This window comes from Microcaecilia unicolor, chromosome 11 (assembly GCF_901765095.1).
Source record: "Microcaecilia unicolor chromosome 11, aMicUni1.1, whole genome shotgun sequence".
Lineage (NCBI taxonomy): Eukaryota > Metazoa > Chordata > Amphibia > Gymnophiona > Siphonopidae > Microcaecilia > Microcaecilia unicolor.
Window position 1 is genome coordinate 107,779,207 of NC_044041.1, and position 25,857 is coordinate 107,805,063.

General features: G+C 44.5%; 1 protein-coding gene across 3 annotated transcripts in view; it reads right to left on the minus strand.

Moving 5' to 3' along the window:
• LOC115480807 (excitatory amino acid transporter 1-like) overlaps positions 1–25,857 on the minus strand; it is a 216,673-nt gene that overhangs the window by 154,404 nt on the left and 36,412 nt on the right. For all 3 annotated transcript variants that reach the window (XM_030219728.1, XM_030219724.1, XM_030219723.1), the window contains exon 2: positions 17,632–17,668. In XM_030219728.1, coding sequence (XP_030075588.1) covers positions 17,632–17,635 — 4 coding nt within the window. In that variant the 5' untranslated portion in view covers positions 17,636–17,668. The remainder of the gene's footprint in view (positions 1–17,631; positions 17,669–25,857) is intronic.

Genomic DNA, 25,857 nt, shown 5'->3' on the forward strand with positions numbered 1-25,857 from the left:
GAACTCTTCCCCTAGAAAAGGAAGGAAGAAAAATGGGCTGGTTCAGGTGAAAAATGGGCTGAAACCACCTTAGGCAGGAAGGAAGGCACAGTACGTACCGTTACTCCAGACTCAATTGCAGAAAGGGGTCTCGACAGGAAAGCGCCTGGCCATTCCCTTTCCCTTTGTAAGTTACACGTGTGTCACTGGAACTTAGGTATACATACCATACTTACGCTAGCTTTATGGCTGGCGTAAGTGCTCACACCTAAGCGCGTATATACCCAATTACACTGACATTTTATAAGGGAAAGCAGGCACCTACATTCCCTTACAGAATATATGTCCATCAGGTGCCCTCTTGCCACTTTTATAGAATTATCCCCTAACCCCCTAATTCTACATGTAGCGCTAAAAATTGAATGCATAAATTTGGGCATATGCACAATTTGTGTGCGCGATTAATTGCACGAGCCAATTAGCACTGATAATTGGGCACTAACAATCAATTATCAATACTTATTGGCAATAATTAAAATTTACACACGCATCTTTTAGTTGCTATTCTATAAAGATGCGTGTGTAAATTTTTATGAGCGGATCCAAAAAGAGGACATGGCCATGGGAGGGGCAAGGGTGGGTCAGGGTGATCATGGAATTTGTGAGCAGTGTTACAGAATTAGGGAGATCCACCCTTATTTAGGTATGAGGATTTACACCAGGTTTTGCTTGGTATAAATCCTCATGCCCAAGATTGAGCAAGGAACCCGGCGCTAAGCGCTCTTCTATAAATGGCACCCAACTCATAGCGCCATTAGCGCTTAGTGCTCATTTTTTTCAGTGCCAAATACAGAATTTAGTCCGAAATGACTGCAGAGATAGGCAAGGGTCACAGAAATCCCTACAAGCAACACACAACCAGAGAAACTCTGAGATAGAATATCAAATATATGTGACAAACTATTTTTTTTTAAAGTCACATCTTTGAAAAAAACACTGCCACCTTGAATGTTCAGCTTTCTTTCTACTTATTTTGCATGAATGAGTCTTGTCCCACATATCTTGTGATTATTTTCTTAGCCTGTAACCTTGCAGCTTTTTTTTTCTTTTTCTTATTCAATGGTTCCCATTATTACAAATACCATAAAAATGTGGGCGTTCTTGTACAGAGCATAATTACAGCCTCCATGCAGTTATGCATAAAGCATGAGCACTGCACCCAAAGCTGAGCACTGGAAATCTGAAGAAGCTTTCTGACAACAAGCATCATTGCCAAGACACTATACGGATCCCAAGCTGCAATTCATTAAGGTAGTGGTTCCCAAACCTGGTCCTGGAGGCACCCCAGCCAGTCAGGTTTTCAGGATATCCACAATCAATATTCATGAGAGAGATTTGCATGCAGTGGAGGCACGTATGCAAATCTAGTCATGAATATTCACTGTGGATATCCTGAAAACCTGACTGGCTGGGGTGTCTCCAGGGCCAGGTTTAGGAACCACTCCATTAAGGCAATGCTTCTTAACCCAGTCCTTGAGGCACACCTAGTCCCACCAGGTTTTCAGGGTATCCAGAATGAATATGTATGAGAAAGATTTACATACCAAGTAGGAAGTGCAAGCAAATCTCTCTCATGCATATTCATTGTGGATATCCCGAAAACCTAATGGGACTAGGCGTCCCTCAAGGACTGGTTGAGAAGCACTGCATTATGGTATGAAAAAAAAAAGAAAACCTAAGGAAAGATTAAAAGAGAAAGCAATAGAAGCAAAAAACAGGCAAGTTAAAATCTGAAAGAATCCTGCTGTTGCAGGTTTAAACGCAAGAAGTACTCCCAGTTCTGTAAAATTGTGGTGGGGCCAGCAGTTGCATAAGAACGACAACACAGCAGCAAGAACAAAGCAACATGCTCTTGCCACTGTTTAAAGGAGAGGTAGGGAGTCGATGCGGACAGGGTGCATGGGAGAGAGAGGCAGCTAGTTAGAAGGAAGCTGGTGCAGATAGGGCCAGGTGGCAGCTCAAGAGCAAAAATATGACCCTGGATAAGACAGAACTGGACACCATCAAAGCAAAATTTGGCTCTGGGAATATCAACCCTTTGCACCAGTACTATTCAACCCTTCCACAAAGCAACTAAAATACTCCATGGCAGGAACTCTACAGGAATTCTCAACTCTTCTACTGATATATCATGCCAAATATGCTACAAGAACACTTGTCTTCCTACACAGTCCCTGGCACAGGAGTGAGGTCTATTCCTATCACAGCATGTGCAAAACTAACTCATTTTGATAACTCAGCTACACTACAGAAACTCAATCCTTCTACAGAATCATTGATACATTTCTAAAAGTGAGAAACTATTCACTAGGTAGACTCAGGGATTGTTACTTCTTGAAGTAACAGGAAACAGATCTCCCCATTTGACCTGCTGAGTACTTCCAAGTCACCCGATTTAACCACTAGCAGAGACAGGATACTAGAATCAGTGGACCATTTGGACACAGCATGGCACATCTTACATTCTTACATCATTACTTATATCCCTGCAGACTTGGGCTTCCTCATTGAAACTCCTGGTAAGCCACCCCCAGGCCCTTCTATACCAAAGGTACAACCTTCTTAGGCCTGGGAGGACAAAATATCATTCCTTTTTGCGGAGGAACAGCCTAGCAAGCAGCCTATTGTCTGCTGGGGAGAAGTTGGGCATCCTCCTCCTAGGCGCCATAGCAAGAAACGTCACCGCAGATATGACATCATGGCGTTGCTACGCGCTGACATTTTTTCAGTGCAAAATTTCAAGCGCCTTCTTTATATGGCATGTAGACCCACGCTTATGCTATATATTGTGTGAAGTATGGCAATATAGCCCATAGTTATATGGCGCATGCATTTAGGCGCAGGCTTGGTCTTATGCGTATTCTATATATCGCACATAGAATTTATAGAATACGCTTAGTCGAAATTCAATTTCGCATGGTAAATTTTGTGCGATATAACTGGCTATCCGCTAACATTCAGCACATCGCCAGGTAAGTTTGGCAGCCAAATTAGGCTGCTGCAATAGCAGAAATATCTTTGGCTGGTTTAAACTTAACTGGTCAGCACTGAATATCGGCTTGCCCGGTTAAATTTAAACCGGCCAAAAAAACACCCGGAAATTCAATGCCGGTCACTGGAAACGGCCTGGCATTGAATATCCAGGCTGACTGCAGGAGTTAGCCGGGCTCCCTTCCGCAGTCTGAATAGCGAGACACGTCTAAAGCTCACCTTGCCCAGTGCTAAGTCATATATGAAGGTTTCATACTTCCTGCAGAATTGCCCTGGTCTACAGCCCTTTGTTCTTTCCAATACTATTGTCAAACGCCGTGCAACTTTTCCCCATAGACCGCTACTAAATGGACTTGGGAAAAATCCACAATTTCAAGAATAACTTGTATAAAATGTTTGTACGTTTGGGTAACCTACAGGTGCCCTTGACCTGGATTGGCCGCTGTCGGGGTCAGGATGCTGGGCTCGATGGACCTTTGGTCTTTTCCCAGTATGGCATTACTTATGTACTTAATTTTTATAAATTAAGGAGCCCTTGTATCAAACAGCAGTAAAAAGTGGCCTTAGCATGACCTTATGCGGGTCATTCCCATGCACTAAGGTCATATGTACCGCTGGGGGAAATGGCTGATTATCCAATTTTTCCTATTAATGTCCATGTGCTAATTTTCCCATTAGCACGTAGCCATTAGCGCATGAGCCCCTTCCGCCACCTATTCTGTAGGTGGTAGGGACTCGCGCGCTAAACCAGTTCTAACCGATTATCGCAGAACATGGCCACTCTCCACCCTCAGCGCTAAAAAGTAAATTTTATTTACATGGGTAGCACATACACATCCCCAAATTACTGCAGGACGCCTCTGCATGCACCACAGTAAGTCATTTTTTGCTGCGGTAAGCATATTTTAGTGCTTACCACAGCTTTGCAAAAGGGCCCCTAAGTGATGTGTTCTTTCTTCACCTGTCTGTGCTGAATTTGTGATTTTCATGTATCACTGGAATTCCCACATGGGGCTTTAAGGAAGATCAGCACATAAGCACTGCCAATTCATTTAGAATCAAAATGATGAAAAGGATTAACAAGAGGCATATTACAAGAAAAAAAAAACTTCAAAATATAAATAAATCCACATTTGGGTTTATGTTTGGATCTCAGACATTTTTTATTCCTTTTTATGTTTTGCTATTCAACAAAATGGGCTATGCTAAAAAAAATATCACAAAATGGAAGAGGTTAAACATTCCTCATGAGGGTTCCAGATCTTATAAGAGGTTTGTGCAAACAAGAGGTGAAAGTTTCTCTTCAAGAAATGAGTCTCTGTAAATAATGGTACCATTCAGGCTTCCTCAGACTGAACTTCATGGTCCACCCTGGGGAACAGTGAAAGAATATTTTTTCTGTCTGCATGACAGCAGTCACTCATCTCTTCTACAGAGAGGCTACTATAATTTCTTGTGGACTTTCTCCTCCCTCAGGTATTCACTGTATGTTTCCTATGGGCTGGGTACTGGGCTTGTGGATCTAACATAGAAACACAGTAAATGATGGCAGATAAACCTGTATGGTCCATCTAGTCTGCCCCAGACAGCCAGATTTGTACTAAGTCCTATTTAAAGTGTAGTCATTTAATTTTGCATGGAGATCCTCTGTGTTTATTCCATGCCTTTTTTTGAATTATATCATTGTTTGTGTCCCCACTATGTTCACCGGTATTCCAGGCATCTACCACCCTTTCCATGAAAAAGTATTTCATGATGTTACTCCTACGTCTTTGGGCATCTCTTTTTGTCAGGCGCTCTTGGGTTTCCTGGAGCTGCCTCTCCCCCAGACGCAGCTCTAAGGATCATCTAGGATGGTAAAATTATGTCTTACCTGATCATTTTCTTTCCTTTAACCACAGCAGATGAATCCAGGAACTGGTGGGTTAAGTCCGTCTACCAGTAGGTGGAGATAGAGATAAACAAACTGAAGGCAGTGATGCCAGACGGCCAGCCCCTTTCTCAGTTAGTATGTCATTCGTAAGCAGTAACCAAGGCAAGAATACGAAACAACAACAAGAAACCATCCTCACTATTAAAAACAGACAACCAAACAACAAACTTGAATCAACTTCCACTTGTTCCACAAACAGGAATCCCTTCCGTGTCCCCATATCTGTCTGAACTCTGCAAAAAAGAACCCAGAAGGAAAACCATCTACTCCCTGCGGAAAATGAAAACAGTCGGCTGAGCTAGGGAGGGATCCTGGATTCATCTGCTGTGCTTAAAGGAAAGAAAATTATCAGGTAAGACATAATTTTACCTTCCTTGTCACCTGCAGCAGATGAATCCAGGAACTGGTGGGATGTACCAAAGCAATCCCTAAGTAGAGTGGGAAGCCGGTGCTCCCCGTGCCAACACTCCCAACCCAAATCTTGCATCTTCTCGAGCAGACACGTCTAATCTGTAATGCTTCGCAAAAGTATGACGGGACGCCCAAGTAGCCGCCTGACAAATCCAGAGAAAAGGCAGACGCCTCCGCCCAAGAAGCCGCCTGTGCTCGAGTAGAATGGGCCTTCAGGGCCACTGGAGGCGATCGGCCATGTAACGCCGCCCCAATGGCCTCCTTAATCCATCGAGCAGTGGAAGCCTTAGAAGCTGCCTCACCTCTCCTCGAGCCAGCCAAGAGCACAAAGAGATGATCCGAGCGACGAAATTCGTTAGAAACCTGCAGGTACCTAAACAAGGCTCTCCGCACTTCCAAGACATGAAGTAACGCAAACTCTTCCGGATAATCCTCTCTTCGAAAGGAAGATAAATAAACCGATTGACATGAAAAGCCGAAACCACTTTTAACAGAAACGACGGCACCATCCGAATCGACACCCCTGCTTCAGAAAACTGCAAAAAAGGATCTCGGCAAGACAAAGCTTGAACCTCCAAAATCCTTCGAGCCGAAGTTATGGCCACCAAAAACACCATCTTGTGTAAGATCCTTCTCAGAGGCCTTGCTCAAAGGGCTCACAGCACTAAATTCAAATGTCACGACGGGCACGGCTGTCGCACAGGAGGTCGGAGACAAAGAGCCCCACGTAGGAAACAAACCACATCTGTGTGAGCTGCCAATGAGGAACCGTCCAGTTTCTCTCGAAAACAGGCTAGTTCGGGCACCTGAACTCGAAGGGAATTAAATGCCAATCCCTTTTGAAGACCGTCCTGAAGGAACGCCAAAATAACCGGAATGACTCGGCACACAGCCCACACCACGCCGAGAAAGCTTTCCACACCTGCGCGTACGCTGTCAAAGTGGACTGCTTTCATGCCCCCAAAAGAGTGGCAATGACTGGTCCTGAAAATCCCTTCTTCCTCAGATGCCGCCTCTCAATAGCCAGGCCATAAAACCAAAGCGGGAGGGATTTTCCATCTGGACTGGTCCTTGATGCAGAAGATCCGGAGTCACCAGCAGTCGCAATGGCGGCTCTGAGAGCACCCAAATGAGGTCCGCATACCACGGACGCTGGGGCCAGTCCGGAGCCACTAGAACAACCGGCCCCCGATGCCTCCCTATGCAAAATAGAATCCTCTTTATCAGAGGCCATGGAGGAAAAACATACAGCAGTTTCTGTTCCGGCCAGGGCTGGAGAAGAGCATCTAATCCTGCGGTTCTGGGCTGTCTTTTGCGACTGAAGAACTGGGAAACTTTGGCATTGCAAGCCGTGGCTATGAGATCCATCACCGGAATTCCCCAACGCTGACAGATCAGGCGAAATGCCGAGTCCGACAGCGTCCACTCCGCTGCATCCAAAAGATTCCGGCTGAGAAAATCTGCTTGAACATTGTCCTGATCCGCAATGTGCGCTGCCAACAGACACAGAACATGCGCTTCCACCCACACCAGAAGATGAGACGCTTCCTCTGCCAGGGGAAGACTGCGAGTGCCTCCCTGCCGATTGATGTAGGCCACCGTCGTGGTGTTGTCTGAGAACACACGAACTGCCTGACCTCGCAGGTCTTGAAAACTCCGCAGCGCATTCACGACTGCTCACAACTCCAGGTGATTTATTGGTCAAGTCACTTCGAGTGGGGTCCAAGATCCCTGGGCTACCCGATGTAGACAATGGGCCCCCCACCCTGCAAGACTGGCATCTGTCATGACCACCACCCAATTGGGAGAAGCCAGAGGAACGCCCTTCTGTAAATTGACCGGCAAGAGCCACCACGCAAGACTGTCCCTGGCTCAGCTCGACCAAGGAAGGCGCCACTGATAATCCATCGACGTCGGCAATCATTTGCACGAAAGGAAGATCTGAAGAGGCCGCATGGGAGCCCTCACCCACGGAATGACCTCTAAGGTCGCTGTCATGGAACCGAGGAGCTGAACATAGTCCCACACTCGAGGAGAGCGATGACTCAACAAGGTCCGGACTTGGGAAAGTAACTTGATCCTCCGACCTTCGGGAAGAAAACCTTCCCCTGCTTCGTATCGAATTGCACTCCAAGGTACTCCAGGCTCTGAGTAGGAACCAGATGACTCTTGTCCATATTGACCCCCCAACCTAAGTATTGCAGGACTGCAATCACCCGGTCGGTGACCACTCGACTCTACTCCGCTGTAGTCGCCCAAATTAGCCAGTCGTCGAGATAGGGATGCACCCGAATCCCCTCCTTCCGCAAAAATGCCTCCACCACCACCATGACCTTGGAGAAGGTGCGTGGGGCAGTGGCCATTCCAAAAGGAAGGGCCCGAAACTGGAAATGCTGACCCAGCACCGCAAATCTGAGAAATCGCTGATGAGGCTGCCAAATGGGAATGTGCAGGTAAGCTTCTTGCAAATCACGAGCCGTCAAAAACTCGCCTGGTTGAACAGCAGCAATAACTGCTCTCAACATCTCCATGCAGAAGTGTCGAACTCATAAAAACTGGTTTACTTTCCTGAGATCGAGAATAGGTCAAAAAGCCCCTCCTTTCTTTGGAACCACAAAGAAGATGGAGTACCGGCTTGTGCGCCGCTCGAGAGGAGGGACAGGCACAATAGCCCCTATCCGCAGAAGGTCTCGCAAACATTGCAGAACAGCTGTCCTCTTGGTCCGCGATATACAGCGGGACTCCAGAAAAAAGTCTGTGATGGGAGAGGTGAATTCCCGCACCACATCGAGGACCCACTGGTCCGAAGTAATTCTGGCCCACTCTGGAAGAAATAGAGAGAGCCGACCACCGATCTGCTCTCCTCCCGAGTGGACCTACGCCCCATCATTGGGTGGCTCGAGAAGGAGCCCCGACAAGTGGGGGGTCCGGCCAAATGCTTCTCATTGCAAAAGGAAGAACGCTGATCAAAACGAGGACGCTGAAAGGCAGGGTTAGAACGTCCTGGGCGATACCGTCGCATCTCTCTGAAACATGACCTTGAAGCTCCCTGCCTGGAACCAGACCTGGGCCTATCCTCCAGGAGACGCTGAGATATGGAATCCCCCAAATCTTTAACAATCTTTTCTAGGTCCTCCCCAAAAAGCAATTTCCCCTGGAAAGGCAATTTAATGAACCGCTGCTTAGAAGCCATATCTGCGGCCTAATGACGGAGCCACAGAAGATGCCGAGAGGAGACAGCAAAAGCCATGGAGCTTGGCCGAAGCACGGACCAAATCATACAAGGCATCCGCCAAGTACGCCAGGCCTATATCCATCTGCGACAATTGAGGAGTTCCAGGCATATCGGACTTTGAGACCGAATCCATGACAGAGTGCATCCAACTGAGACAAGCTCTAGCCACATACAAACTACAAACAGAAGCTTGAAGAGTCAAAGAGGCCACCTCAAAGGCACGTTTTAAGGAGGCTTCTAGACGTCTGTCCTGCATATCCTTGAGTGCCACACCACCCTCCACCGGAAGAGTAGTCTTCTTAGTAGCTGCCATCACTAGGGCATCTACCTTAGGCAGAGCAAACTGCTCCAATCGATCCACTGAAACCGGATACAGCCAGGACATAGCCCTGGCCACTTTCAGCCCCCCATCCGGGTCTGCCCACTGGGCTGAAATCAACACTTCTATAGCTTCATGCACTGGAAAGGCCTTAGAAAACCGCCTGGTACTGGCCATCTTGGGGTTGACCGCCTGAGAAGCAAAGGACTCCAGGTCCTCTATATTTAAGGCTTCCAGCGCCTGAGAGATAAAGGAGGACAACTCCTCCTTATGGAAAACCCTCACAGCCGAAGAGTCCTCAGTCTGGTCAGTAAGGACACAGTCCTCCACCTCCTCTAGCCCCGAAAGAGCTACCATGGAGGGGGTTGAAGGCAATTGTACTAAGGACCCCTCCTCAGACCCCAAAGAAACTCTATGCTTTTTAAGGGAGGAGAAATCCACTGGGGAAAAGCCCAATATCCCTTGGCTACCCCCAGACCGCCCCCCCAAGAGGTTCAATGCCAGAAGCTGCAGCAGCGGGGGGGGGGGGGGGGGGGGGGGGGAGGAGGTCCTCTTCAGCAAATAAGCCTGATGGAGGAGCAAAATAAATTTGGGAGAAAACCCCTCCCTCGAAGCGCAGGAACCCGCAGCCATGGCCCCTGAGCCACAGACAGCAGTGCCTGATGTTCCCACAGACTCCCCTTACAAAGGAGAAGAAACTTCGCCCAAAGCCGCTACCGGAGCGGCCTCCGCGGCAGTTCGCAAAATGGCGCGCGAATCGCGAGGCTCCGGGCGGGAAAACGCGCTCTCGTGGGGGGTGCACTGCTCCCTCAAGTCCCGCCAAGTCAGCGCACCCAGCGCAACAAAGACTCACTGCCAATCGTCGTTTCCCGCATCGGGAACACCTCTTTACAGCCTCAGCTGCCATCTGTCTCCGTACACAAAACCCTGCAGCACTTACCCACAGCCGGGAAAAGTGCGGGGCTTGCAACACGAGTCGAGGAGAAACGCTCCGACTCCAACCCCAGGCAGGGCTCAGACGGACAGGAACACAGCCCTGCTCTCACGAAAACACAACTCCCCTCTGTTTCTTTCTTTTTTTTTTTAATAAATCTTATGGTTCTCTTTTTTTTTTTTTAGTGAGGAGGCAGAAACATATAGGGAAGGAAAATAACAGCAAAAGCCTGTTCAGAGGGAATTTGAGGTGAAGCAGGGACCCAGAACCTGGGTATGCTCCCAAAGAGGACACCTTCAGTCCGCCACCCCCGGCTCAAACTGGCCACCGGCCCAGGAGCACCCTCAGAAGCCTTGGATCCAGGAGCTGGAGAAAAGCCGTCCACCATCTGCTGGAGATAGAGACATACTAACTGAGAAAGGGGCTGGCCGTCTGGCATCACTGCCTTCAGTTTGTTTATCTCTATCTCCACTTGCTGGTAGATGGACTTAACCCACCAGTTCCTGGATTCATCTGCTGCAGGTGACAAGGAAGCCCCATTACTCAAGGCCTCTGGAGTTACCCTGGTGGGCTGTTTCCCTCAGGTATGACTCTGGGTTGAGTTGCATGGGGACAGAAATCTTACCCATCCCCGCCCGTCCCTGCTGGAACCTTACCCATCCCCAACCAGCCCCACTGGAATCTTACCCTTGCCCACCCATCCTCATAACAATTTAACCCGTCCCCACTAGAAACCTGCACGGGAATAGGGGTTTGCAGGAATCCTGCAGGGACAGAAGCAGTTCTGCGGGGTTCCTGCGGGGACAGAAGCAGTTCCTGCAGAATTCTCGTGGGAATGGAAACAATTCCTGCGGGGTTCCCATGGAAGTGTAAGCTGAACCTGCACCACCCTCTCATCTACCAAGTACCAAGCTCTTTGAGTGCTATCTCCTCCTCCTCCTCCTTGCTTTAACAGCACAAATATGGTCTTCCATTAAGTAGATGGCAGAGACACAAATGATGACGGAATTCAAAAAGGTGTGGGATGAACACAGAGGATCTCTAATTAGAAAATGGAAGTTATGAAAAAACTAGTCTTAAATGACTGCATTTGTGTGGCTGTGACTCTGGCAGTGATGAACTAGGGCTGATACCAGGCAGACTTGTATGGTCTGTGTCTCATATATGGCAACTTTAGTGGCTGAAACATAAGGACACTGCTGGACAGACGTTTATGCTCTGTGTCCCACAAATGAGAAGATGAATAGACTGGAGAGGGCTTCGACGGCAACTCCAGTATTTGGAACACAAGGATAGGGCCGGATAGACTTCTATGGTCTATGTCCCAGACACACCAAAGAAAGACCATAATCAAGTATACAATATCACACTCGATGATTTAATTGATTTGATTTGCTTACTTTATTTATTTTTTGTCTATTAGATTGTAAGCTCTTTGAGCAGGGACTGTCTTTCTTCTATGTTGTAGCGCTATAGAAATGCTAAATAGTAGTAGTAGTAGTAGTAATCATGAATTGATAATGAGTGTGACTATTGGGCAGACTGGATGGATCGTTCAGGTCTTTATTTGCTGTCACATACTATGTTACTTTTAATCCTCTTTGCTCCCGGGCTGATGCGCAAACATCAGCTCTGACACAGGTACGAGCATCAGATGTCACCTGACCTACTGGTGTGTGTCAGTGAATCAGAGACAAATTTTACATGTGCGCACCAGAGTGTTCCAACTTCCGTTCCTTCCTTGCCTACAGGGCTGTGGCTCAAATTCAGAGAGAGACTGAAAAAGCTGACCGGAATTTTCTTTTATGTACCCATTGCCTTAGCCTTCTGATTATTTACACTCCATTCCGTAGACTTTCTTCATCTCATCAGGCTTTATTATGTCTTCCAGCAAAAAGAAGCACCAAGAGCCTTCAAAATCGGGACACAGTTCTTTTAAATCATATGGCTTGAACATCAATCTTACATAAACGACCAGATGCAGGCATGTTTCGGCACACAGCGCCTGTGTCAGGGGTCAAATGTGTTGTAACATCTTACGGATTCAATGTGCAGCAACAGAGCTTTTCTGGAGATATTCAGCAGAGGATAGCCAGCTATCTCCCGCTGAATATCGCCGGTTAGCCGATATAACTAACTATCCGCTGATGTTCAGCCCCACTTTAGTGGCTATATTTGGTTGTGTGAGTACGTGGGATATCTTTTAATAGTTTGAACATAACTAGCTAAGTCTGAATATCGACTTACCTGGTTATCTTCAAACCAGCCAAAAATAAGCCAGATATTCAATGCCAGTCACCAGAAGCGGCCTGGCATTGAATATCCAGGTTTAGTGCTGACCACGGGAGTTAGCCGGGCTAACTCCTGCAGTCTGAATATCGGCCCCTTTTGTGATAATCCCACACATTTTTGAATTCCATTACAGTTTTCATTTCCACCACCTCTCGCAGAAGAACATTCCAGGTAGCTCTCTGTGAAAAAGTATTTCCTGACATTATTCGTCAGTCGGCCCACCTACAACCTCAATTCATGGCCTCTAGTCCTACCATCTTCCCGTCTTTGGAAAAGGTTTGTTTGTAGATTAATACCTTTGAAATATTTGAACGTCTGTATCATATCACTCCTGTTTCTCCTTTCCTCTAGGGTATACATGCTCAGGTCCTCAAGTCCTTCCTCATCTGTCTTGTGATGCAAACCCCATACCGTGGTGTGTATCATGCGCAGCACATATTCGATTACAAACACAGCTAGCTATTGACATGTGACTGTCATGAACAACGGCAGCTGAAGATGATGCTAGATGGAAAACAAATGAACAGGCCTGGCCTAAATGCATGGCAAAGGACAAGATGCCCTTAGGAAGGAAGGAGTTGACTTTACTTTCATGACTTTGCACATGCAAGGAGAAGATGTATGCAATATATGCAAACTGAATTTTGATAAGAAAATATTTGCTACAGATTATTCAGTATGCGCACAGGGGGAGGACAAAAGGTTAGAGGAGATCATTGCTTACAGTACAGGGCTTGGCTGTATTACCCTTGTGACATGGCATCCGTTGCAGTCCCTGCCAGGCCATTTTAAGCAATTGATTCAATATCAACAAAACAAAAAAAATCTGTACATGAGTCCAAGAAGAGTGGTGCAGACTAATTTCACTTACAACAAGTTATAGTTATGTAACTGTAGTACTACATAAGCTGAATTGTACTGCATAACTTATCAGAAAAGAAGGGCCTTATCTACTAATTCCTTAGAATGCTGCCGAATCTCATTTGACAATTATATAGGTTAAAAGCTGTGCTGTGTAAGATTCCAAAACAGGAAAATAGCCAAAAATAATATTTGCTCCAAGAGAACCAATAAATGGACCTTATATCCCATTTCACAGCATGCCACTTAGCAGCAAGCCACTTAGAAGCATATTTTCAAAACACTTGCCCCCGTTTACTAAGCCGCGTGGAAATGCAGACACAGCCCATTCAAACTAGCGCAGCTTAGTAAACAGGGGGGTCAGACTTACCAAGTTCCATAGCTTACTATGGAACTTTGTAAGTCTAAGTGCTTTGAAAATGAGCCCCTTAGTCTCTGGTGTTTACTGGGGCTCAGCAAACATGTTATATTCGGTAAAATGTGTTAGTATTATTATGAACTGTATTTGGTATGTTTATGTGCTTTTGTATTAATATTTTATCACTGTATTTTAATTGTTTTATTGTATTGCTTTTATAAGTACACCACTTTGATGGTAAGCCCTTAAGCGGTTAATCAAATAAATGTACCTTTGAACCTTAAAAACATTCTGAATTCTCAACACTTCAGAGCAAGGCATAGACATTATACCCCGGATTCTACAGATGGCACGTTGAATGGTGTGCGTTAAATTGGCCAATTTACGTGCGCTACTCAATTAGTTAACTAGTCTATTAGTGCTGATAATTGGCCAATAATGACCAATTATCAACACTAAATGGCAATAATTGGAATTTACAAATGCATCTTTTTTTAGGCAAATTCTAAAAAGAGGCGCAAATAAATTCCAATGCGAGTAGCCAAAAAGGGGACGTGGCAATGGGAGGAGTGTAGACCTGTTGGGGCAATCAATCAAATCTATGCGTGTGGTTATAGAATTTGGCGGAGCGCACCTACACTTAGGCGCAGGCCTTTACACCAGCTTTTCACTGGCATAAATGTACATAAGTACTGCCATACTGGGACAGACCAGAAGTCCATTAAGCCCAGCATCCTGTTTCTAACAGTGGCCAATCCAGGTCACAAATACCTGGCAAGATCCCAAAAAAGTACTAAAACATTTTATGCTGCTTATTCCAGAAATAAGCAGTGGATTTTCCCCAAATCCATTTTAATAATTATCTATGGACTTTTCCTTTAGGAAGCAGTCCAAACCTTTTTTAAACCCCTCTAAGCTAACCGCCTTTACCACATTCTCTGGCAACAAATTCCAGAGTTTAATTACATGTTGAGTGAATGAACAAACATTTTCTCCAATTTGTTTTAAATGTACTACTTTGTAACTTCATTGAATGCCCCCTGGTCCTGGTATTTTTGGAAAAAGTAAACAGACGCTTCACATCTACCCTTTCCACTCCACTCATTATTTTATAGACCTCTATCATATCTCTCCTCAGCCGTCTTTTATCCAAGCTGAAAAGCCCTAGCCGCTTTAGCCTTTCCTCATAGGGAAGTCGTCCCACCCCCTTTATCATTTTTGTCACCCTTCTCTGCGCTTTTTCTAATTCCACTATATCTTTTTCTAGATGCGGTGACCAGAATTGAACACAGTACAAAACCACACACGTAAAGAGCAATTTTACAACCAGGCATCCACATTTACACACCCCTTATGCACTTAGGGGCCCGTTTACTAGGCGGCGGTAAGCCCACCATAGGCTTACCGCGCACCAATCCGGAACTACCACTGGGCTACTGCAGGAGCCCGAAAGTAGTGCTTAACCATAGCACGCACCATTTCCGGCGCTACAAAAATACTTTTTTTGTCCTATTTTTGTACCGCTGGGTTAGCTGGCCACGCGGTAAGTGTTTCACTTACCACCCGGCCATTTCTTGTCCTCAGGAAAAGATAGCCTTTTACCCAGTGCGATAAAAAGGGGGCCTCTGCATGCGTTAAAAACACGCGCTAACGCTAGCGCAGTCCCCCTTTTACTGCAGCTTTGTAAAAGGACCCCTTAAAGTTTACAGAATGCTAGTACTTCTGTGGTTATCTGTACACTTTTTTGTGTAAGGGTGCAGGTAAGTGGCATACAACTAGATTCAGTAAATGGCGCCCAAATTCAGGCGCTGAAAAAACTAAACGCTGAGCACTAGTCTATAAATGGTGTGCTAAGCTGAGCACTGTTTACAGAATAGTGTTTAATGCCAGGATCCACACCCAATTCTAGGCATGAGGATTTACACCAACTGAAGCCTGGTGTAAATCCTCGCTCCCAATTTAGGCACAAATCTCCCATATTCTCTACTACTACATTCATCTTTAGAGAATGCCCCGTCCCGTCCATGCCCCGCCCACAGCCACATTCCTTTCCCAGTTCCTTGCTGAAAAATTTACTTCTGCATCTTTATACAATAGCGCCTAGCAAGATGCATGGGTAAATTCTAATTGTTGCCAATTAGTGCCAATAATTGTTAGTGCCCAGTTACTGATGCTAATTGGTTCGTTACTCAGCTAGATTGGGCGTGCGGCCAAATTTGCACATGTAGTTTTGAGCGCAGTTTATAGAATTTGGGGGATCGTGTGTAAATGCACGGGGGCATTCACATGGGCAAAACACAGCCGTGTATCCCACTTATATGCACGACTTACAGATACTTTAAGTTACACACGCCCTTGCCTCATTTATGCGACCCCAGTTACACCAGGTCTATGGCTGATGTAACTTCAGATACACATATACGCAAGCTGAAATCAAGTTAACATTCCTGGGGGTACCATGACTGATTATAACCAATTTTTAACAAGGGGAGGAAAAGACTTAAGAAGCTCAGTTTAATAAATGTATTTTTTAGACTTATGTCCAACAACTGAGCTCCTTCCTTATTATAAATATTCCACCAAAAATACTTGGGATAAATTAAACTAACCATTCACACACATAACCACTAATATAATTAATTAAATTATTTAAATTGTGCTCAGTCCATATCCATTACACCCATAGCGTTCCCAAGGAGAACATGTGGTAGTGTTTAGATGGAACCATCATAGCACAACCTGTGTTCCACCTCCTCAAAGTGTATGCGCACACACCTGCTGTTATATATAATGCAGCTTACAGTTAACGATGTTTCAAACTTTTAAGACCCAGATCTCATTGAATCAGCTGTACAGTGAAAACATGTACATGAGGAGGTGGAACACAGGTTGTGCTATGATGGTTCCATCTAAACACTACCACATGTTCTCCTTGGGAACGCTATGGGTGTAATGGATATGGACTGAGCACAATTTAAATAATTTAATTAATTATATTAGTGGTTATGTGTGTGAATGGTTAGTTTAATTTATCCCAAGTACTTTTGGTGGAATATTTATATTTGAGGACTTGGGTAGTTTATCTGATTTATTCTTCCGTTTGAGTAGAGAGCTCCTTCCTTATTAGTCAGAAAAACCTCCCAATGAATTTTAGTCAATAATGAATTTTCCGCTAAGTTCAATTCATTACTGTGCAAATTTCAATTCCTCATTATGCAAAATTCCAAATATTCATAGGCAGTTCAAAAATACAGAATGGCAACATAGCTTCAAATTGGTTTCTGCTCAACAGAGCACTTCCGTTTCACTCTCGCTTCTTCAGGAGCTATCCACCAAATGTTGCCAAGTTAGCTGCCCTTAGAGATGCATGCCACTACTTTCTTTTAGAAACCGCTTATAAGAAAACAGTTTTTGGAGACTACCTTGAAACAGCATTTTAGCGAAACATGGATCTATGTCGGTGACATTGGGTCTCCATCATGTATCATCTACAGCGGCTGAAAAGCTAACTACTAATTTGGAGTTTAAAGACAACAATAAATGTGGAAAAAATAAAATAAATGATCTAACTGAATATTATAATGAAAAAATAAGTAAAAAAAAATCAAAAATTTGGATTGATGATTGCGGCACTGCCTCTTTAAATATGCTTGGCTCATAATAATCATTAACCACTATAGAGGCAGGTACGCTGATCTGATGATCCTATTAAAAAACACTTCTGATCATGATATAACAAGGACGTGCTTTATGTGAAGTTGAGTATAGCGAGACTGATTGACTACTTTCCTAGCGGCATGTGATTTAATCAATTGGCAAGTTTAAAGCCACATAGGCTAATTTGACCTAACTTCAGCCCATAAAATGTTAGGCACGCCGATGCCAGGTTACACTGGAATCCTATATCTGAGTGCCCAGATGCTATTATAAAATGGACTCTCATCACGAGGCATCAGAGTGCCTAAAAGGGGTTACTCGGTTATAGAAGTGACCCCAACAAAACCTCAAATAATGGGAAGTTTATCAGATCAGAACACTGAAGTGGGAGAAGCCCATAACTTCAAATGCCTTTATGGTAACCAGAACCCCTCACTGTGAAAAACTCTCTAGAGATGCATCTCATGGTTTATTCCTCAGAGAAGGAAGATCTAACTGCAAGAAGTTCCTCAAAAGGAAGGAATCCCTAATAGTAAGAAGGTCTTTAAGAGAAAAAAGAACCCTTAATCATGAAAAAGCTCTTCAAACTGTGAATACCTACTCATAAGAAGGTCTTCAAAGCGTATTGTTCACTGGGCCTAAAAGTGAAAAAATATATATATTCAGTATGACCTGGCAGTTAACACGGTAACAAAAAATGTTAAAGTTTATTCCATTTTTAAATTCAGCTGACACACATTAGTCTTTTTGACTTGAGTGATAACAGTTTGAAATATACTGTGGCTCGAATGCTAGCTGGTATATCTATGTTGCATCAAATTTGTATTGAATGTCACAATAACAGAGAGGTGGGTTTGAGCAACTCTGGCACTGCATGAAGTTAACATACTTATCCTTGCCAAAAGGAAAAAAAAAATCATGTTAATTCACATACTGCGCCACTTTAAGATGGCAAGATCTGACAAAGTATAAGCCAGGCTTGTCAAAACTACGGCCCGAGGGCCCGAACCCAGCCCACCAAGTGTTTTTCCCTGGTCCTTGGAAGCTTGGCAATTTTGTAGTGCTTACAGAGGGATTCCTGCTTCCCTGCCAGGACTTGGCTCTCTGTAAACACGAGCCACACAGTGCCAGAAGTTTGGGTTGATCTTGTGGTTTCAAGTCTCACAAGACCAACCCAAACTTCTGGAACCGTGTGGATCAAGTTACACTGATATATGGTGCTATAAGTACATAAGTAATGCCACACTAGGAAAAGACCAAGGGTCCATCGAGCCCAGCATCCTGTCCACGACAGCTGCCAATCCAGCCAAGGGCACCTGGCAAGCTTCCCAAACGTACAAACATTCTATACGTTATTCCTGGAATTGTGGATTTTTCCCAAGTCCATTTAGCAGCGGTTTATGGACTTGTCCTTTAGGAAACCGTCTAACCCCTTTTTAAACCGCCTTCACCACATTCTCAAGCAACGAATTCCAGAGTTTAATTACGCGTTGGGTGAAGAAAACTTTTCTCCAATTTGTTTTAAATTTACTACACTGTAGTTTCATCGCATGCCCCCTAGTCCTAGTATTTTTGGAAAGCGTGAACAGACGCTTCACATCCACCTGTTTCACTCCACTCATTATTTTATATACCTCTATCATGTCTCCCCTCAGCCGTCTCTTCTCCAAGCTGAAAAGCCCTAGCCTCCTTAGTCTTTCTTCATAGGGAAGTCGTCCCATCCCTGCTATCATTTTAGTCGCCCTTCGCTGCACCTCTTCCAATTTCATTTTAGTCGCCCTTCGCTGCACCTTTTCCAATTCCACTATATCTTTCTTGAGGTGCGGTGACCAGAATTGAACCATGGAGCGATATAATGGCATTATAACATCCTCACACCTGTTTTCCACACCTTTCCTAATAATACCCAACATTCTATTCGCTTTCCGAGCCGCAGCAGCACACTGAGCAGAAGGTTTCAGTGTATTATCGATGACACCCAGATCCCTTTCTTGGTCCGTAACTCCTAACGTGGAACCTTGCCTGACGTAGCTATAATTCGGGTTCTTTTTTCCCACATGCATCACCTTGCACTTGCTCACATTAAACGTCATCTGCCATTTAGCTGCCCAGTCTCCCAGTCTCGTAAGGTCCTTCTGTAATTTTTCACAATCCTCTCGCGAGTTAACGACTTTGAATAACTTTGTGTCATCAGCAAATTTAATTACCTCGCTAGTTACTCCCATCTCTAAATCATTTATAAATATATTAAAAAGCAGCGGTCCTAGCACAGACCCCTGAGGAACCCCACTAACTACCTTTCTCCATTGTGAATACTGACCATTTAACCCCACTCTCTGTTTCCTATCCTTCAACCAGTTTTTAATCCACAATAGGACTTTTCCTCCTATCCCATGACCCTCCAATTTCCTCTGTAGCCTTTCATGAGGTACCTTGTCAAATGCCTTTTGAAAATCCAGATACACAATATCAACCGGCTCCCAATTGTCCACAATTGTTTGTTTACTCCTTCAAAGAATTGAAGTAAATTGGTCAGGCATGATTTCCCCACACAAAAGCCATGCTGACTCGGTCTCAGTAATCCATGTCCTTGGATGTGCTCTGTAATTTTGTTTTTAATAATAGCCTCTACCATTTTCTCCGGCACCGACGTCAGACTCACCGGTCCATAATTTCCCAGATCTCCCCTGGAACCTTTTTTAAAAAAGGGCGTTACATTGGCCACTCTCCAATCTTCCGGTACCACGCCCGATTTTAAGGATAAATTGCATATCACTAGCAGTAGCTCCGCTCCGCAAGCTCATTTTTCAGTACTATCAGTATTCTAGGATGAATACCATCCGGTCCATTTGCTACTCCTCAGGATTTGCTACTCCTCAGTTTGCTGAACTGCCCCATTACGTCCTCCAGGCTTACCGTGAAGACAGTACGTTTCTCCGACTCGTCCGCTTGAAATATCATTTCCGACACCAGTATCCCACCCAAATCTTCCTCGGTGAAGACCGAAGCAAAGAATTCATTCAATCTCTCCGCTACGTCTTTGTCTTCCTTGATCGCCCCTTTTACCCCTCGGTCATCCAGTGGTCCAACCGATTCTTTTGCTGGCTTCCTGCTTTTAATATACCGAAAAAAAATTTTTACTATGCTTTTTTGCATCTAATGCTATCTTTTTTTTCATAATCCCTCTTGGCCTTCTTTATCTGCGCCTTGCATTTGCTTTGACACTCCTTATGCTGTTTCTTGTTATTTTCAGACGGTTCCTTCTTCCATTTTCTGAAGGCATTTCTTTTAGCCCTAATAGCTTCCTTCACCTCACTTTTCAACCAGGGCGGCTGTCTTTTGGAGTTCCGTCTTTCTTTTCTAATTTGCGGAATATGTTTGGCCTGGGCCTCCAGGATGGTATTTTTGAACAGCGTCCATGCCTGTTGTACAGTTTTTACCCTCTCAGTTGTCCCCCTAAGTTTTTTTTCCACCGTTCTTCTCATTTTATCATAATCTCCTTTTTTAAAGTTAAACGCTAATGTATTTGACTTCCTGTGTGTAGTTACTTCAAGGTCGATATCAAAACTGATCATATTATGATCACTGTTATCAAGCGGCCCCAGTACCATAACGTCCCTCACCAGATCATGCACTCCACTAAGGACCAAGTCTAGAATTTTTCCTTCTCTCATCGGCTCCTGCACCAGCTGCTCCATAAAGCTGTCCTTGATTTCATCAAGGAATTGTACCTCTCTAGCATGTCCCGATGTTACATTTACCCAGTCTATATTTGTATAATTGAAGTCACCCATTATTATCACATTGCCCATTTTGTTTGTGTCTCTGATTTCTTTTATCATTTCTGCGTCTACCTGCTCATCCTGGCGGGGCGGACGGTAGTACACTCCTATCACCGTCCTTTTCCCTTTTATACATGCAATTTCAACCCACAATGATTCAAGGGTGTGATTTGTGTCCTGCTGAATTTGTAATCTATCTGAGTCAAGGCTCTCGTTAATATACAATGCTACCCCTCCACCAGTCCGGTCCACCCTATCACTACGATATACTTTGTACCCCGGTATGACAGTTTCCCACTGGTTATCCTCCTTCCACCAGGTCTCAGTAATGCCTATTATATCCAATTTTTCATTAACTGCAATATATTCCAACTCTCCCATCTTATTTCTTAGACTCCTAGCATTTACATATAGACATTTCAAAGTATGTTTGTTGTTCCTATTTGCATGATGCTTAGTACTGGACACTACTGATTTGCCATCTTTTGTCTGATCTTTAGTTGTATTTAAGGGCACCTGACCTATCACGGTCTGTTGTGCAACCTCACTATCCAGAAACCCTATCTTCCCTGTTTGTGAGTACATCAAGAATGAGAAAGAGATAATAACAGAGACAAATATCCACTCCATACCACTCTACCACATAGGCCAAAGGAATAAGATACAGATTTAATAGAGACCCTGAAGAACCCCACAGGAAAGAGGACAAAATTAAAAAAAAAATCATCCCCATGATGGGCAATATCAAATGAAGTGGATAAATCCAGTCATACCAAAAGGGTATCAAAGCCCTGGTTCACTGGAGTCTTGATACTGTTCATCATGGCTACCAAGATCAATTCTGTCTAGTCATCAATGAATAGCAACACATATTGGCCAGATTCTGGGTGCATATATGCTAGGATTCAAAAGGAGCTACGATCTGAGCCTCTAACCAAGAACTGTCAGCAACAGACAGCTGGGTTAAACAGGAGGAGAATCCTCAATGGCAGTAACTTGTGAGTAGCTATGAATGAAGGAGCACATGATCCCACAGCTTCAGAAAAAGGTCAGTCCATAAGAACATAAGAGTAGCCATACTGGGTCAGACCAATGGTCCATCTAGCCCAGTATCTTGTCTTCCAAACAATGGCCGAGCCAGAAATAAAATCGTGGCAACACTCTTTACTACAAATCCAGGGCAAGCAGCTGCTTCCCATGTCTGTCTCAATAGAAGACTATGGACTTTTCCTCCAGGAATTTGTCAAAACCTTTTTTAAACCCAGATACGCTAACCGCTGTTGCCACATCCTCCAGCAAAGAGTTCCAGAGCTTAACTATTCGTTGAGTGAAAAAATATTTCCTCCTATTTGTTTTAAAAGTATTTCCACGTAACTTCCTCAAGTGTCACCTAGTCTTTGTACTTTTGGAACAAGTAAAAAATCAATTTACTTCTACTCATTCTACACCACCCAGGATTTTGTAGAACTCAATCATATCTCCCCTTATTCGTCTCTTTTCCAAGCTGAAGAGCCCTAACCTCTTTAGCCTTTCCTCTTATGAAAGAGTTCCACCCCCTTTATAATTTTGGTCGCTCTTCTTTGAGCCTTTTCTACATCATTTTTGAGTTACGGTGACCAGAACTGAACACAATACTCAAGGTGGGGACACACCATGGCGCGATAAAAAGGCATTATAGTGGAGGCAGTGATGTCATCACACAAAATGGCAGCCTAGTTGCTTAGGTCCTGAGCCTCAGCCACAACTATTTGCGAATCCAACGCCATTAATACCTGTAAATTGTGGAAACAGGCTGACGGGCAAAAAATACACTTGTGATAATGAGCAAATCCGCCTCCATGCAGAGAAAGACCTAGAGCGCTCAGCAGGGCGATCGGGAAGCAAGGCGGTGAGTCACCATGTGTCGCCAGCGCGCTTTTCTCAGTCTGACTCAGATTTGACGTTATCCCTGGCAGAAACGCGAATGCCACCATCAAAGAAGGGAATCTCTAACGAGCTGCAAAAGTTTTTGACCAGAATTCACAGAGAGATTAAAACTTCTAAGGAGGAAATTCTGGACAGTATGGCGGCGTTAAGCTCTGACCTCCGTGAGCTGGGGGGAAGGGTTGAGAACATAGAACTGAAACAAGAAGAGTAAGCGAAGATGCTTCATTCTCACACTATTAACATACACAAGTTGGAAAAGAAGTGTGTGGAGATAGCATACAAAATGGATGACTTGGAAAACAGAAGCCGCCGGAACAACCTTCGGTTTAGAGGGATTCCGGAAGGAGGCCCGTCTGAAGAAATGCAGGTGATTGTTCGCTCTGTATGTGCAACCTTGATGGGATCAGAAGCGGGAGCAGCCCCGCTGGAGCTAGAAAGCGCGCATCAGTCTGGGCCACCGCACAGACAAGCCGCGTGATATAGTCGCGTGCTTTTGTAAATTTGCGGAGAAAGAGCTTGTACTGGCCCGAGCACGAAATATGCTGGATTTGGAGTACAGTGGATCTAAAGTCGCAGTGTACCATGACCTCTCTCAATATCTCCTATCTCAGACAGCCTGAAAATCCTCGGCGTTACAATAGACCGTAACTTAACACTGGGGAGCCAAGTGGCATCCACTACAAAGAAAATGTTCCACTCGAAACAATTCTTCCCGAGGGAAACATTTCGCAACCTGGTACAATCAATGGTACTAAGCCACGTAGACTACTGCAATGGAATTTATGCGGGATGCAAAGAACAGACCTTAAATTATAGACCGGTGAGTCTGACGTCGGTGCCGGGGAAAATGGTAGAGGCTATTATTAAAAACAAAATTACAGAGCACATCCGAGGACATGGATTACTGAGACCTAGTCAGCACGGCTTTTGTGTGGGGAAATCTTGCCTGACCAATTTACTTCAATTCTTTGAAGGAGTAAACAAACATGTGGACAAAGGGGAGCCGGTTGATATTGTGTATCTGGATTTTCAAAAGGCGTTTGACAAGGTACCTCATGAAAGGCTACAGAGGAAATTGGAGGGTCATGAGATAGGAGGAAATGTCCTATTGTGGATTAAAAACTGGTTGAAGGATAGGAAACAGAGAGTGGGGTTAAATGGGCAGTATTCACAATGGAAAAGGGTAGTTAGTGGGGTTCCTCAGGGGTCTGTGCTAGGACCGCTGCTTTTTAATATATTTATAAATGATTTAGAGATGGGAGTAACTAGCGAGGTAATTAAATTTGCTGATGACACAAAGTTATTCAAAGTTGTTAACTCGCGACAGAATTGTGAAAAATTACAAGAGGACCTTACGAGACTGGGAGACTGGGCGGCTAAATGGCAGATGACGTTTAATGTGAGCAAGTGCAAGGTGATGCATGTGGAAAAAAAGAACCCGAATTATAGCTACATCATGCAAGGTTCCACGTTAGGAGTTACGGACCAAGAAAGGGATCTGGGTGTCGTCGTCGATAACACGCTGAAACCTTCTGCTCAGTGTGCTGCTGCGGCTAGGAAAGCGAATAGAATGTTGGGTATTATTAGAAAAGGTATGGAAAACAGGTGTGAGGATGTTATAATGCCGTTGTATCGCTCCATGGTGCGACCGCACCTTGAGTATTGTGTTCAATTCTGGTCGCCATATCTCAAGAAAGATATAGTAGAATTGGAAAAGGTGCAGCGAAGGGCGACTAAAATGATAGCGGGGATGGGATGACTTCCCTATGAAGAAAGACTAAGGAGGCTAGGGCTATTCAGCTTGGAGAAGAGACGGCTGAGGGGAGACATGATAGAGGTATATAAAATAATGAGTGGAGTGGAACAGGTGGATGTGAAGCGTCTGTTCACGCTTTCCAAAAATACTAGGACTAGGGGGCATGCGATTAAACTACAGTGTAGTAAATTTAAAACAAATCGGAGAAAATGTTTCTTCACCCAATGTGTAATTAAACTCTGGAATTCATTGCCGGAAAATGTGGTGATGGCGGTTAGCTTAGCAGAATTTAAAAAGGGGTTGGACGGTTTCCTAAAGGACAAGTCCATAAACCGCTACTAAACGGACTTGGAAAAATCCAAAATCCCAGAAATAACATGTATAGAATGTTTGTACGTTTGGGAAGCTTGCCAGGTGCCCTTGGCCTGGATTGGCCGCTGTCGTGGACAAGATGCTGGGCTCGATGGACCCTTGGTCTTTTCCCAGTATGGCATTACCTATGTATTTATGTACTTAAACTTCAGACCGCTTAAAACACGGCAGCTAGACTTATATTTGGAAAAACGCAATTTGAAAGCGCAAAACCCCTCCGTGAAAAACTACACTGGCTCTCAATCAAAAAACGCATTGCCTTCAAAATCTGCACCCTGGTTCACAAAATTATCTACGGTGAAGCCCCAGGATGCATGACAGGCTTGATCGACTTACCAACTAGAAACACATCAGAATCAACACAAACATATCTAAATCTGCACTACCCAAGCTGCAAAGGCCTCAAATACAAATCAACTAATGCATCCAGCTTTTCCTACATAAGCACACAACTGTGGAACAAATTACGAAAAGCCTTGAAAATGACGCACGACCACCTAAACTTCCGGAAATCACTAAAAACTAGCCTGCTTAAAAAGGCATACCCTACCGATCCAACCTAAATGCCTGATCACTGCGACACAACAAAACTTAAGTACGTAAAGGACATAACTCAATGATTCCCTAATTGTGGCTGTGCCACACAAACTTTATCTTACCACATCTTACCACAATGTCACTTTGTATTTGTTCTCACCGGAGTCAGCAAACGCCTCTCTGGTACCATGTAAGCCACATTGAGCCTACAAATAGGTGGGAAAATGTGGGATACAAATGTAATAAATAAAATATACGCTGCAGCAGAGGACACTAATGAAACCGGCGCTGGATATATTAAATAAGGAGAAGATTGCATATCGCTGGGGGTTCCCGTTTTCGTTGCAATTTGCGCTGAAGGGTACAAAGCATCGAGTTCAGTCACTGGCGAGTGCCTGGAAATTACTGTACGTGGCAGGCTTGGTAATGTCAGCTTCTCCGCCAAATACGATGG